Source organism: Triturus cristatus, chromosome 6 (genome assembly GCF_964204655.1).
Source record: "Triturus cristatus chromosome 6, aTriCri1.1, whole genome shotgun sequence".
Lineage (NCBI taxonomy): Eukaryota > Metazoa > Chordata > Amphibia > Caudata > Salamandridae > Triturus > Triturus cristatus.
In genome coordinates this window covers 322,255,294-322,270,360 of record NC_140589.1, presented here as the reverse complement: position 1 = coordinate 322,270,360, position 15,067 = coordinate 322,255,294, and the positions used below count along the sequence as shown (strand labels likewise).

At 44.3% G+C, this 15,067-nt stretch overlaps 1 protein-coding gene across 4 annotated transcripts in view; it reads right to left on the bottom strand.

The window, feature by feature from the left end:
• Positions 1-15,067, bottom strand: part of E2F6 (E2F transcription factor 6) — a 228,407-nt gene that overhangs the window by 57,454 nt on the left and 155,886 nt on the right. For all 4 annotated transcript variants that reach the window (XM_085610691.1, XM_085610690.1, XM_085610688.1 and 1 more), the window contains 2 exons: positions 11,867-12,019; positions 11,495-11,609 (listed from right to left, as the gene is read on the bottom strand). In XM_085610691.1, coding sequence (XP_085466817.1) covers positions 11,495-11,609; positions 11,867-12,019 — 268 coding nt within the window. The remainder of the gene's footprint in view (positions 1-11,494; positions 11,610-11,866; positions 12,020-15,067) is intronic.

Genomic DNA, 15,067 nt, shown 5'->3' with positions numbered 1-15,067 from the left:
TGTAAATGTGCATTAGATAAGATAAGTTTCTGCTTTATTCATGTAAAAAGTCTTCATAGAGTTTATTTCCTCATGAGTTTGCCTGGCTCACTTCGTAACAATGAGAGCCTTTTAGCTCTGTGGCTTACTGTACCTACTGTTGTACCCAAAAATGAACAACTACATCCCTTTAGCCCAAGACCTGAGGATAGTGTGGTAGAATATCCAAAGGCTTACTAAGGGAGGTGGTATGGGATAGACTAAGAACTGAATAAATCAAACAGCAGATGTATGTTAGTATCAACCAACTAAAGACTACTGATGAAATGCAGATGGTAAACACAGGCACACAGTTATATCTCAGGGAAATCACTGTGCTGCAGAGTAAGCCTGTACTAAATATAGGCTACTATCGGACCAGCATCTTCTGAAGTAGTTCTTGGACTGGAAGGGGGTGGTGGGGAATGTGAGAGGTGTGGGGCTTTAGGTGCCCATGTGAAAGCACATATTCAGGGAGCAAGTAACCTCCCTCTGGAGCACACAGCTGGGGGGAACCAGTCCTGAAGCCTGAATGCATGATCTGGGGGTGCAGATCCTTCCCTGAGCTATGAATGATCCATGCTTAGTTCATTCGGCAAAGCTCCTCATCAACCCATCTCTTATAGGAAATGTTTCCCTACTACAAGAGCGCCTCTCGCATTCCTTCTAAACGGTCAATGTGTTTCCTCCCTCAAGCAGGAAAAGAGTGGTGCTGCAGTAAAATCCCCATGAAAATGAAGGTATAAAAGTGGCACAAGCTTCTTTAATCAGAAAGCTTAGAACCGGTTGGGCATAACACATTTGGCAAGAATGGGGCATGGAGGGGGGAAAGGACTGTCCCTATACTTCAATAGGAAGATTATCTCCATCTGGCAATGTATGCTACTATCCACACTTGAAGGAACTAACACTAGCTTAAATTAGACAGCCTGCTGTTCAGGCTGCAATAAACAAATGTTCTACTTAGCATTCGAGAGAACAGTCCTTCCAACAGGGCGAAAACTAGAGTTAACCAATCGCAGCATTTTTGATTGGTTAAACTGCTCACATTATGTATTACACAATGAAATAACAAAAGTAATAACTGTGTGAAGCAGCAAGATAAAAGTTACAATTGTTACACGAAGGCTCAATACTAGGATATTCTAGCAGACTAAAAGAAACAATGTGTACATGTCACTAAAAACCAAAACAAACATGTTTAAATCAATCCATGCACAGGATATTCAAAACAGATTCATGGGCAGTAGCGGATACATAGAACACATTCACAAAGCTACACAGACAGATATGAAGCGCGTGTTCGTACTTTTATGGCTCTCTGGGATATGGTTAGGGAAGAACAGGAGTCACATGCTGTTCTCCAAATGATACTGTCCATGTGTGTGGGGCAAAACCGGGTTAAATGGTTTTACTCAAATTTTAACGGGATGATCAGGAAACCCCTATTGGCATTGCAAACAAAGTGGGAGGGGGCCCTTGGCAGGGATAGATCAGATCGAGAATAGGAGAAATGCTGGCCTACCCACAGAAGGTCAGGCGCAATATGGGTCTTAAATATATTCAATTATCTTCAGAAAACATACCAGACGCCCAAGAAACTCACTGCCCTTGTTGTTCACTTGATGAAGCAAATTTCAGTCATATGACCTGGTCTTGTGCATATGCCTAGGAGATCTGGCGAACTGTGGTTCAGAGGTTGAATAGAAGGCTTCACCGTACTATGACTTGCACTCTGGAGGTGTTTATCCTGGGATCCTTTCCCAGGCCGAAAAGGAAGAAACTGAGGAACAGGCTCATAGATGTGGCCTCGCGCTGGTAAAAAGACAACTTGCCATGAAAGTCAGCAGGGGGCCCTTGGTATCCAGGTGAGAAGCAGTAGTTGAGGAATGGGCTATGGCGGAAGAATTAGCGCTTCAGAAAAAGAAAACCAGGCAGGTAAAGAGGTGACCCATAGCTCCTCTTCGGTCCGAGGTCCTGGAAGCCTTTGAGAAACCTGAGGGAGGTACCGGGTCATCAGCCAATACACCGGGGCACAGGAGGAGGAAACAAGCTGTAGTTTAGAGCACACAACACTACCTACATTTATATCAAGATCTCCAGGCTGAGATGTGAGACCACTGTAGCGACGGATAGCGGATTTATGGAAGGACAGGAGCTTGGTATGAAGTGCCCCTGATGGTTCTCACTTGATAATGCCTACCTTACAATGAGGGGGTGGGCTTATTCTCCTATCTCTAATTCATGCACAAGCCGAAATGGACCCAGGGTGATGCCAAGCCTAGACCCAATTGTTTTGTTACTGTTCAAGCTTGCAGGTCTATTCTGAACTTTATCCACAAGGAACACTGGGCATGACTGTCTTGACGCCATGTCAAAAGAGGAAGGGAGGGTCCCTCTCTGAGCTCTAATACCAAAATTGAACTGTTACATGGAGATATCACGTTCTGGGGGTTGATGTACATATGTACCCCCCTTATAGGCATGGTGGACTGGAATTTCAGAAATGCTAATGCACTATTATTGAACTTATGTAAAGCCTAATAAACCGATTTTTTTTTTTTTTAAAGTTACGCAGACAGATCGTGTGAAAAACCGAGCTGCAGGGGACTGGTGGAACATTTTAGATAGGGCAGCGTATTATTGCAAGGAGCCCTCTACAGCCCAGTGAGCTGACAGTCACAGACAAAAAACGCAAGTGTGCTCACGGTGTGCCCCTCCAGAAAACAGAGCTCCGCTCTACACCTCAATCTGTTTCTCTGCAGGCCTTACGTGCACATACATGCTTGCCGTATGTGTTGAAGTCAAAGGTGAAAAATAAGCACAGACTTGCTAAATGGCAAACTCAGGGAGGGCAAGGGTGCATGCGCTTCAGAGCATGTAGGGGACAACTCCAGTCAAAACAGGATGCTCTGAATTGCTGTGAAAGTACATCCATAATTGGTAACATCCACTTTCAAATCAGCCATTTACAATGGGTTCTAATGACAGAATTCATGTATATGATCACAAGAATGAACCAAATATGGAAGTCGACTGGTCTCAGTCAGAGCAAGAGAGTATCAACATTTTAGTACGTAATATGCGATAAGCAGTGAGGAACAAAATCTCAAACTTTAAAGGAAAGCTTCCTACAATGGCAGAGGCAATAACTAAGCGAAAGCAGAGATTCCACCCAAGAGACAGCAGCCTATGGTTTAACAATATTTCAGCCTATCTCAGTAACAGTAACTAGAAGGCAAAATCAAATTTGTTTCAAAAGTTTGCATCACTTTAGAGTGATAAGAATAATGGTCATGTTTTAGCGTTGTGAGTAGTTATGACCTAACAGGAAAGATACAATGATCTAGGCATTAGGAGCGGTTTAATTCCAAGATATTATGGTTGAGGGAATCAATGAGATGCATTTGTTCTCATGGCGATATCTGAGAACTCAGTTTTTAGGTCTCGCAGACCTGCGTTGCAGCGCATGCGCTGCTCGCGTCTGCGAGACATTATGTGGGTGAGTATATTTCAGAAGGGGGCTTGAAGACCCGCCCCTCATTTTCATTGGGTAGCGTCAGCATTTATGGTAAACGGTGGCTTCCCATTGAAAATGAGGCTTCTTAGTTACCTCCCTTTCTCCTTTTGGAACGTCCCATCCTGCCAGGGTCTCCTGCTTCACGGCTGTCATGAAGCAATTTCTTATCTTAAGGAGGCGGTTATGTAAACAACCCCCTGATCCAGTCCTGATGGGCCTCCCAAAAGGAGACAGGGCGCCCTGTGTTTATTTTCGCATTGCGCTTTTGAAAGTGAAAGCGCGATGCAAATATAAACAGCATTGCCTTCCCCCAATGGTGAGCGCTTGTTCTGGTATGCACTGGCTTTATCACTTTCGGTTTTGGGGTGCTTCCACTCTCGGCTTGTTAATGGGAAGTGCGGTTTTGTCGCTTTAAAAAATTTACAATTGTGTGTTTTCAGATTCATGCATTTTTTGTCAAACGCGCAACTGATTGTGAAAAATTAAAATTAAAGGCCTCATGAAACTTGTAATGTACTTCGCTCTATTGTAAGTGCTCTGACACCTCCGGGCAAACTGCGCGCTATATACAAATGTTTAAATAAATAAATGATAGCGTTCATTGCTGTAGGAGTTGAGTGCAAAGAGGGCTGGTGGGCTGGGGCGCCGCGCAAGGTAAGTGGTCGTGGGGGTGATCGAATAAAGGGGGGGGGGGGATTTACTCTGGCACGAAGAAAGAGTGTTAACGGAAACACGCGTTTTACATTTCCATTTTAATCTATGGGAAACGCTGAGAGAACGGTATGAAGCGCTATAAAGCGCTCTATGCGCCGAGACCCACCACAAAAACAGAAAGGCGCACAGCAGACAAGAGACATTTGCTGGCCTGGAGATGCTGCCTGGGGGTCCGGGCGGGGGCTTTTCCAAGCTGGGCGTCGGTGGTAACTGATGGAGCGAGTCATCCCACAGCCTCGTGCTTTCTAGCGCTTGCATGGATTCATTCGGTCTCTTTTTGATGAGCTTTATATGGAAATCTCCATGAAATGTGGAGCAGTGTAACATACAGGGGAATATTCTAGCGCTCATGAAATCACGGACATGCACGCCAGGTTGGCTTGTTTCAAGCTCAAACGGTTTAATGAGTGATTGTTTACATTTCTCAACGGGCAGTGCGTCCCATGCAATAAATCTTGGAAATGGGATATAAAGTAAATTATTAAGGCATTGAGTGAGACCGTGTTAAAATACACACATGCTGTCAAAGCAAGGTCTGCCTCAAAAACTGTACGAGTAGGTAAGTTATTTCTAAAAACACTCACAGTAAAATCAACCAATGGGCATCCTGCAGCAGGGGTAAGTGGGGGGAGGGCCCGTGCTTCTCTCTGGGGAAGCCTGGGCATACTGCAGGGGGAGAGAGAGCCCTTGCCCTCGCACCTACCAGAGGGCAGTCTGCACATTCATTGTGGAGCACTTCTGCATCTCACTGTGCCAGTATCCGGCATTCAGAGTGTGCACTGAGCAACGACCTGCTACTATAACGGCATAGTCATTGACAAACGTGTGTTATCTTTTAGCGCTCAACCTGTCATTATTAAGGCCTCATAGCGCTGTGTAAGTGCCGCCCACAGTTCCGAGGTTTAGGGTTAGTCATCCTGGGATATGTTTCATTCATCGAGCTTTGCATGTATGAGGTTAGTGTCCGGGGAGTAGCGGGAGTGAGGGGGTGAGGCTTTTCAGTTTTTCTCCATTTAGTAGATCAGTAAGTCATTAACGTTTGTGCATCGAAAGCTTTTCCCAGGTTTGTCTAGTACACACAGAACAGGTGCATCACAGGCTGCATCAATGCAAGATTCCATCAAACCTAGAACAAGCCTTTCCATCCCCCATACAAATGTGGAGGGCCGTTGACTGTCAGTGTTTGTACAGGAAGTAAGGCTCCGATCTCCGGATGGCCTCATCTCCCCCCCCCTCCCTGGGGGACACACACTGCGTGCCACTAACTCCCTCCCCAGGACCATCGCACCCTTACATACATGTCTCCCAACAAAGTTTTGAAGTATAACATTTGCCCCCATCAACCCTATTCCCTTTACCGTATTTCAACATGAGTTGATTGACTGTTTTAACTAGTGTCCCAGCATTTTTTTAGGCAAATGCTGGACAAGGGGGTTTGATGCAGCTCGGTACTTTAAATGGCAGGTACTGTCTGGTACGGAGTACCTACGCCTTTTTAATATTTGAGAGTTTTATATAGCACCAGCTAGGCCTAAAGGTATCAGAGTGCTTTACAACAGTAAATAACAAGCATAGTGGGCATTTAAGCTTTATGAACAAATACCCCTTTCTCTCTGGCACTAGCCACACGCCACCAGTAGCGGCTTATCTTGCAGCAGAGTGGCTGGGGAGGGGTCTGGGGTGAGGAGGGGAGGGGGGGGGGGGGGGAACGGATGTACAGACAACTGAAAAAACGAAAATAACTTACCTGCTCCTTGCCATTCTCTGCTCTGCTGCTCTTCTCCTTCCTGCTGTGTACGTGCTGAGGCCACAAACACACACTACTGGAACTTCTTCACGGTAGGGAACGAGAGACTGTGGGGCCTCAAGGGTGGGCTGACCTCCAAACATGTTTTCACACAGAAGAGCTATCAGATTTTATTTTTTGATTATATATCCCGAATGGTTCTACTCAACATGTTATGTTATGTTATTCGTGATTTATACAGCGCACGGCTACTCCAAAGAGTGTCCCGGCGCTACAGAAGACCACAGACACCCAACAAAAGCTGCAGAGATAGGCCCCAAGGTACCATCCTAAAGATTAAAAAGGGGAGGACTAGAGCTGAAAAAGCCACATCTTCAGATTTCGTCTGAAAGACAAAAGATCAGAGTTCTGACGAAGTGAGATGGGAAGACCATTCCAAAGGCGAGAAGCCGTGACCTGAAAAGATCTTCCTCCGACCCGTGAGAGCCTAAATTTGGGAATTAAGGCTAGGCACTGGGAGGAGGATCTTAGAGACCGTTGGGGAGTATAAGGTAGAAGTCTTTCTCGTAGGTAAGGGGCCCCAATCCCGTGGAGGGATTTAAAAACCAAAACCATAGCCTTAAAGTAAATTCTTTTTTTCACTGGAAGCCAGTGGAGTGAAGAGAGCAGATGCGAAGTATGAGTTCTGGGCTTAATGAGAAAGATAGCCCTGGCTGCCACATTTTGGATAATGTGTAGCCGACTTAATAAATACTCGGGGAGACCCAAGTATAAAGAAGTCGAGTCTTGACAGCAGCAAAGTCTGTACCACAGTTTTTCGATGCGAAACCGGAAGAAGTGGAAGAAAGTTTTTCAACATCTTCGAAATCCCGAAGCAGGTACCAGTGACAGATTGGACTTGGGTCTTCATAGAAAGAGCAGAGTCCAATTTAACCCCCAGATTCTTTACAAGTCTCACTTCCGAGAGCGGAGGAGACATATCCTGTGGCCACCAGGAGAGCCAAGCCTCGTGGGTTTGGGGGCCAAAGAAAATTATTTCCGATTTATCGGAATTACATTTTAATTGGTTATCATTAAACCAGGAAAAAACTTCCCAAGGCAGTTTCTTATACACTCCCCATCAAACTCCGAACCCTTCTCACAGGTGAACAACAACTGAGTAACGTATGCGTAGAATACTATTTTGGCTCCATGTTTTTCCGCCAAAAGGGCAAGGGGGGCAATGTACAGATTAAAAAGTGTAGGGCTAAGGATAGATCCCTGTGGAACCCCGACATTCAAGGCTGGAATTTCAGCTGAGAAAGGGGGTACCCACACTATTTGAGACCGGTTACTGAGAAAGGATCTCATCCATTTCAGGACCAGGCCTCCAATCCCGTCCCTCTCCAACCTTTGTAATAAAAGATTGTGAGGGACAGTGTTGAAGGCCGCAGAAAGATCGAGCAGCACCAACACTGCACTGCCGCCACTGTCCAACACTATTTTAATAGTCTCGGCCATCTCCAGCAGAGCAGTTTCTGTGCTGAAATTGTCTCGAAAGCCAGATTGACTGGGGTGGAGAAGATTATTCGCTTCGGAGAAGTCAGTAATGACTTTATTTACAAATTTTTCCAGCCCTTTGGCGAAAAAGCATAGCAAAGAAATCGGTCTATAGTTGCTGACATCGTCGGGGTCGGCCTTAGGTTTTTTAAAAAGTGGTAACATTTTGGCACTTTTCCAGACTTGTGGCATAAGGCCCTCCTGTAAGAGAGAGTTTAAAATTGTATTCACAATAGGATTGATCACTTCCGCTATGGCTGATAGATTTTTAGCAGGACAGGGGTCAGAGGGAGAATCAAATTTAAGATTTTTCATAATAGAGAGGGACTGATTAAGACTAATGCTAGGGAATTGCGTAAGACTTTTGACTTGCCTGGGATCCTGTGTCTTCTCTTCGCAAGGTTTACTCTTAAAAGAGTTTTGGATGTCCGTAATTTTATCATGGAAAAAACTAGCCATCCGTTTGATCCAATCACTTGAGGGGGTAAACTGGCATCTCGTGGAAGAAGGGGAGGAGAAGCCTTTCACAATTGTGAAGAGTTCCCTACTCTTGTTAGCTGCCTGTTCAATTTTTGTCATTAAAAACAATCTTTTCTCTTCACGCACTTTCTTATAATATTCCTTCAAAGCTTGGATATAAGTGGCTTTATCTGCCGGATTATAATGTCTACGCCATAGCCTTTCTAGATGTTTACAGGCACTTTTGATAGTTTTTAAAGTGATTGTTAACCATGGGGCTGACATTCTTGTAAATTTTTCCATCTTCATTTTGGGGGTTGCCAGAATCTGAGCCTGATAATTTAGCCAGTTTTCCCAAGATGATGCATCTTGATCAGGCTGACCACACAATGGGGGAGGGCACATACTTAAGGCCCTCTGAATTGCCTCGGGTGTCATCAGGTTAAAAGCTCTAAAACTACTCCGGGAAATAGACTTGCCCGTAGGCCCTACTTTATTTAACTCTTTCACGATGTTGAATTTTATTCAGTAGTGGTCTGACCACGTTAGAGCAAGTGGGGTCTCAGATATGATCTTCACAGAGGAAAAGACTTGATCCAAGATATGTCCTTTTTCATGGGGGGCTAGTTTAAGGTAAGGGGTAAGATTAAGAGTGTCCAGGGATTCATACAATTGTATAGTAGCGGGAACCTGAGCCTTATCCATATGAATATTAAAATCACCCAAAACAAGACACTGGCTATAATTAGCCGCAATAGAAGCCGACAGCTGGCCTATAAATTCAAAAAATCTATTGGATCGGGCCAGGGGGCCGATAGATCAGAGCACCCGCTATCGTTTGATGGGCTCAAACCTTCAACAGAAAACCCAAACTTTCTGCGCCATCTAAATCAGATAGGGCTAAAGAGGTACAGCTAAAGGAATTTTTAAAAATAATGGCTAAACCGCCGCCCCACCTAAAAGACGATATTTCCTCATAATCAAGTACCCTGCTGGTATAGCATTGGCAATCGTCGGATTAGAGGCTTCAGTAAGCCACGTTTCAGTTCGGAACATAACATCAGGGTTAAGGTCGGCTAATAAGTCGCAAATATGAAACTCATGTTTCTTCATTGAGCGTGTGTTTAACAGGAACATCTTTAAATGATTGTCCTTTGGCTCCTGAGCTGAACCTTGCAACATAGAAGAGACAAAATCCCTGGATGAATCCAAAACAAGTTGTGGAGTCCAACAACAGTCTTTACACCCCGAAACCAACTCGCTATCGAGGGCATAGAGGTGTGGACGGCACATTACGCACCTACGGATGTTGTGAAGATCTTGTGCACTGTATGTAATAATAGCACGTTGATTCACAGATAAACCGACGTCCTGTGCTGCTCTGTCCGCCTCCGGGACGCGCTTGCCTTGGGCGCGCCCGCTGCGCGCGCGAGCAGCGTCACGTTTAAGTAATGCCTGCTTGTCAAACAACTAGACCGCGCAGTCAACAGGCAGGCGGTGACGGTCAGAGGCTGGACTAGGATCAAGTCAGGATTCCCTCTTTATTTCTTTTTAAAAAGACCCACCAGAAATTCCCCAACAAGGTAAAAACACAATATTTCAGAAAAACGAAGGTAATGATTAAAAACAATTTGTTTAAAAAGAGTATCACACTAATAAAAAATGTTTTAGCAGCACAAGAGAAGAGGTAATAAGCAACATTTTTACACAGCCACGCAGTGCGAAGCGATTATCGGTGTCAGGGTCATAGCATCTGTAGCTGTAAATACACAAAAATGTGACGGGATGTCCTCACACACCGCCAGGTGGGAGGAAGGAGCAGACGGGATCAGGTTTCTCGAGAGGCACGTACCTTGACAAAAGTGTGACTACAGGGGTTCCTGAGCCCTTCCTTCATGAGGACTGGATAACCAGATAATGGGGTAAATATGGGACAGTTAGAAAGGGTGACATGTGTCAACCTCTTTCACCAAATAGGCACTTCCTCTAATGGTAACTAGATGCTTTCTTCTTTGGTGATTTACATGCACTTCCCTGCCTGTCCCAGAAGGCAGTCACTCTTGGGGACACCCACATGTCGCTCCGCAGGTCTCCATCACCATGTTGTGCTTTCTGAGGCCAGTCTGTTAGCAAGTCACGTAAGGGCCACGCTTCCAGAATCCAGCAAACGCCGATCAGCAACACTATATTCATGCTCGGGAAAGATAGCTAATCAGCAAAAGGAGGACGTGCAGCGCTAAGAGCCAGTGTCCGGAAAGTAAGTTAGAGGAGCCGGTTGGATGGGGGAAGAAAGTACTGTATGAATTTGATGAGATTACTTTGGTGTAAAGTTATGGGGAGGCTAATGCAGCTGGAATCAGAACGAGGATCATGCCTCTAATCAGTGCGGTGTAGGGAGACCTCAAGAGGTGTCCCAGCGCTAGGTACAGGTGTCCACCGGCTTCAATGCAGTAATCAAACTGGACGATTTTAAGCTATTAGTATTGGAAATAACAATACCTTGTATTTATGTTTTAAAACTCAAAACATAAATAGAAGGCATTGTCATGAGGTTGCTAGAAATCTGGGAGTTCTGTTTGACTCCTCACTTTCATTTAAGCCTCATGTCTCAAAACTAACGGGGACCTGCTTTAGCCACATTCGTACACTGAAAAAGTTCTTCAATGTCATTCCACCAGCAGCAAGGTAAACAGTAACAGTAGCTCTTATACTGTCGCGGTTGGACTACTGCAACAGCCTTCTCGTTGGGACTAACAAATCTTCCCTAAAACGGCTTCAGGTGGTCCAACATGCAGCTGCTAGACTGGCTTTAGGACTTCCCTGTAAATCATCGGCCTCAGCTGCTTTGAAGACTCTGCATTGGCTTTCAATTCCTAAAAGAATCCTTTTTAAACTTCTTTTGACGACCTTTAGAGCCGTTCGAGGAGTCGGACCTGCCTATCTGTCCGCCAGATTTAAACCTTACACTACTGCCAGAACACTACGATCAAGCTCGGCTAATCTTTTGGCAGTGGGCAGGTTTAAACTGTCAACAAAGGGAGGGAAATCAGTCACGATACTTGGAGCAAAGGCATGGAATCATTTACCTAAGGAACTGAGGGCAATACAACAGCAAGATCTGTTTAGACGTGCCCTTAGGACCTGGATCTTTGGTCTTTCTGACGCCTACTCTCTTGCCCTTATTTAGTTCGCATACTAAAAGTCAGTCTGGTTATCTTTCAGCGCCAGGAGGCTCCGTCTGGAGTGACAGTTGCGCTATATAAACCTACCTTTCATTCATTCATTCATAATGCCAATAGCTCAAAATCATGTCAATTCGAGACCTATTGCATTGCAAATGCTTGTTACTGATGGTTTCTAGAGAGTTTGCTTTCAGAAACGTTCTTAGTGTGGACAACAACCCCTTTGGTAGGATCACTTTCAACCACTATTCACAAACAAATGAACACATTTCTTCAACAGCATGTATTAAAAATTACAAATAGAAAATCTTTTACTTCTTTTGGAGCAGGTACTTCCAGTTTGGTTTCTTCTGGAGCTTTGATTGCAATGACTATTTGCTCGCTGAATGCTTGAATGCCATTAATATCTTGATATGTTACATAAGCTAGAGTTCGGTAGTTAAGGATTAACAGATACACAAAAAACATGCAGAACATTTTCCAATTCCTTTGCATAAATAGGATTTCGTTTTTCATTACTGTAGAGAAAATCCTGTAACGTTAGAGACTACAAGAGGAGGAATCAAAAATACTTGCTCTGAAATACATGTTCAAGAGTTACAACTCTGTCAGTTTAAAAATATGTAATAAAAATTCAAACATAAAAATTTGACATGGTTCTATGAGTTGGTCACCCTGAAAGGATATTTTGCATTTTCTTTATGATCGGTCATTTCAAATAATTGCCGAGCACAATTCTTGATTAATTCGTCCAGAGCTTCCTCCATTGCGGATAAATCTGATAAATCTTTGGGTGTAGCCTTTGGTACATTCGCAGCAAGATAACTGGCCTCAGAGCCTCTAAAACAAAAAACACAAATTTAACACACAAATACTTTAGGTCTATAAATACCACACTGTTGGCATGGATTTCATTGAACTTAAAATTTATATTACAACACACACAATGCAGATCACAAGAGCTGAATAAGAAGTAATTAATAGGTTAAATGTAATAAGTAATCTTTTCAAAGTTCAAATCAACTGACCATTAATGAGAATAAAGAAGGTCGTGTTAGGGGATGAATGGTCAAGTAATTTTGCATCACTTACGAACCCACACACCTCACACTGCATCATTCCACAAATTACCATATTATGCTTAGATTCAGACCGAGCAGTAGTGACACGAGATGTGCTATTATTTATTTGCTTTATATTTTATTGAAAGGTTAAACTACGCACTGCAAGAGGAACAGTGCACAGAAACTAATATAATCAAATAAAAAACTGCAAGAAAGATGAAATAGACTAAATATCGCAGGAAAAAGACTAGTGCCCACAGCAATATATCCATTGTAAAAGAATGAACGGTTTGACAACTAACCAGACTACAAAGGGGAGACACACTAAAAGGGGAGGAGAAAGTAGAATACAGGTTTTACCCGTTTTGGCACCATACAGAAAAAAGTGCATGCATACAATTCACAGAAATCATCCAATGTATATAAAATTCGACCTAATGATTTAAAATACATTATCTGTTCAGATCTACATAGTAACAAAAGATCTTTAGGCCAATTCTGTTTATCAAGGGTGGCCTCTGACTTCCAACATCTGAAGATCAACTTTTACATCTACTGTTAGGTTGACATAAGGTGAGGGTTTTCCCTTGTGATAGAGTTTCCCTGCATGCTATTGTATGAAAAATGTTCTGCACTTAATGTTTTTAATGTAGCGATTGGCTGGCTGACAAAGGAAGATTGAAATATTAAGGCGATGCAGTAACTTGGTATTTTTCCACTTGCTTACATGCCATTATTTTATCCAGTCTGCACTGCAATGAGATGGACTCAATTTAATAGCGCATCCAGAACGCCTCAGCCAGACTCATCCTCGACATCCCACGACACAGCCACATCTCCGGACACCTAAGAGACCTGCACTGGCTCCCGGTCAACAAGAGAATCACCTTCCGCCTCCTTACCCACGCACACAAAGCTCTCCACGATCAATGCCCGAGCTACCTCAACAACCGCATCAACTTCTACGCTCCCAAACGCCACCTCCGATCTGCCAGCCACGCCCTCGCCGCCGTCCCACGCATCCGCAGAGCCACTACAGGAGGAAGGTCCTTCTCCTACCTGGCCGCCAAGACCTGGAACTCCCTCCCGGCCGACCTGCGCCTGACCCAAGACCACCTCTCCTTCAGGAAGAAGCTCAAGACCTGGCTATTCGAGCAGTAGCGGCACACCCCCCCCTCCCCCCAGCGCCTTGAGACCCTACGGGTAGGTAGTGCGCTCTATAAATGTCTTTGATTGATTGATTGATTCTTGAATAAGTTAACCAATTGTGCTTTAGGTCTCGCGCCTAGCGCTGCAGTGCGCAGCACTGCTCGCGCAGCGCGAGACCTCTTGTAAGGGGGTTCTGAAAGCTGCTCACACACTCGTGCGTGTGAGCAGGCTTTCGCCGCCCGCCATTGGCTTTAGCGTGTTTTTTTTAAATTTTTTAAAAGCACGCGATTGGGCAAAGATGGGCGCATGTCCCGCCTTTGCAATGCTTATTCCAGTCGGTGGCCAGCGTGTGCAGCAGCGCGCGTTCGCCTCGCTGCCGCGCTCCCTCTCCCTGCTCCTCAGCCAACTATTCTCTAATGTTGTGCTTACATTTCAGTAATTCAAGAGTTACAAAAAAGGCACATGTTAGATTTTAAAATGAAAGGATATCCCCGTAAGGTGAAAATATTTTTCCACAGGGCACTGTTACATGTAACCAAGCAAATTACATCAGCATGGCACTGCAGCTCTATCTTCCTAAAACCGAACTGCAAGTTTTCAGGAAGGCTTTATAACAGTGTATAAGAGAAGGGAATTCAAAAACATTCCACTTATGAATGAAGGAATAATAACTTTTTTAAATTTTATTAAATTTAGTCTTAAAATTATACATTCACTGAATAAAAGCACATAAACCCACAACAAACAGATATTATAAGAGTCATCGGAGAAGATGCACATGCTCAATCAGAATATAAAGCAAGCGGACGACCACTTGAAGAACAACGAGTTAAATAACAACTCATCAATATATGCAATAGTTAAATTAGTTCAGCTACAGTGTAAAATGGCACATAAAAATTGTGACACAAATAGGCACATATCGGGCGATTGTAAGACTTGTAAAAACAGAAGGGCAGGTCTCACCTGACTGAGATTCAAAGTTAAGAGCAGCTGACGGACAAGCTGATGGTGTAAACTGATTTACTTTGGGACATATCAGTACTATGTATGAAGTATCAAGAATGGAAATGTTATCACAGGTACAGGCAGGGAGCTGTGCAGTTGTAGTCTAACCCCCATCCCCCTGGAAAACATCAGCTAATGGGGTAGATTTAATCTAAAATAGGTCAACAACCTGAGGGGATAGCTGGACAGCCCCATAAAACAAGCATTGGAAATGCAATAGGTCTCGCATTTGCCTAATTGAGAGCTATTGGTGTTGTAAATGACAATGCCATTGTGTGAGAGGAGTGGCCTCCCCGGGACCTGGGAATGTGCACACCCTGCTGTGGCATGTGTTTAATAACCACCACTGAGATGGCCCAGGTAAAAAAGTGTGCCTCTTAAATAAGGTTTTGAACACAGTGCTTTCTGCTAGTGGGGCGAGGGGAGGTCAATCCATGCTGTACCATTATTGTGTACAGGGATGATGTGCCACACCATGTGCACAGTTGCACGTGGGTGGGTGCTCCCAAGTGTGCTATGTTAAAAGTGCACCTTCGGCATATTATATAGAATCGGGGTGCGCTTGAGGCTGTAGCACGGCATGCAAGATGGATGCTTATAGGCGGTTGGAACACTGCATTGAGGGGCGCTTACACGGGCATGCAGCATGCCATGAAGAAACATAGTG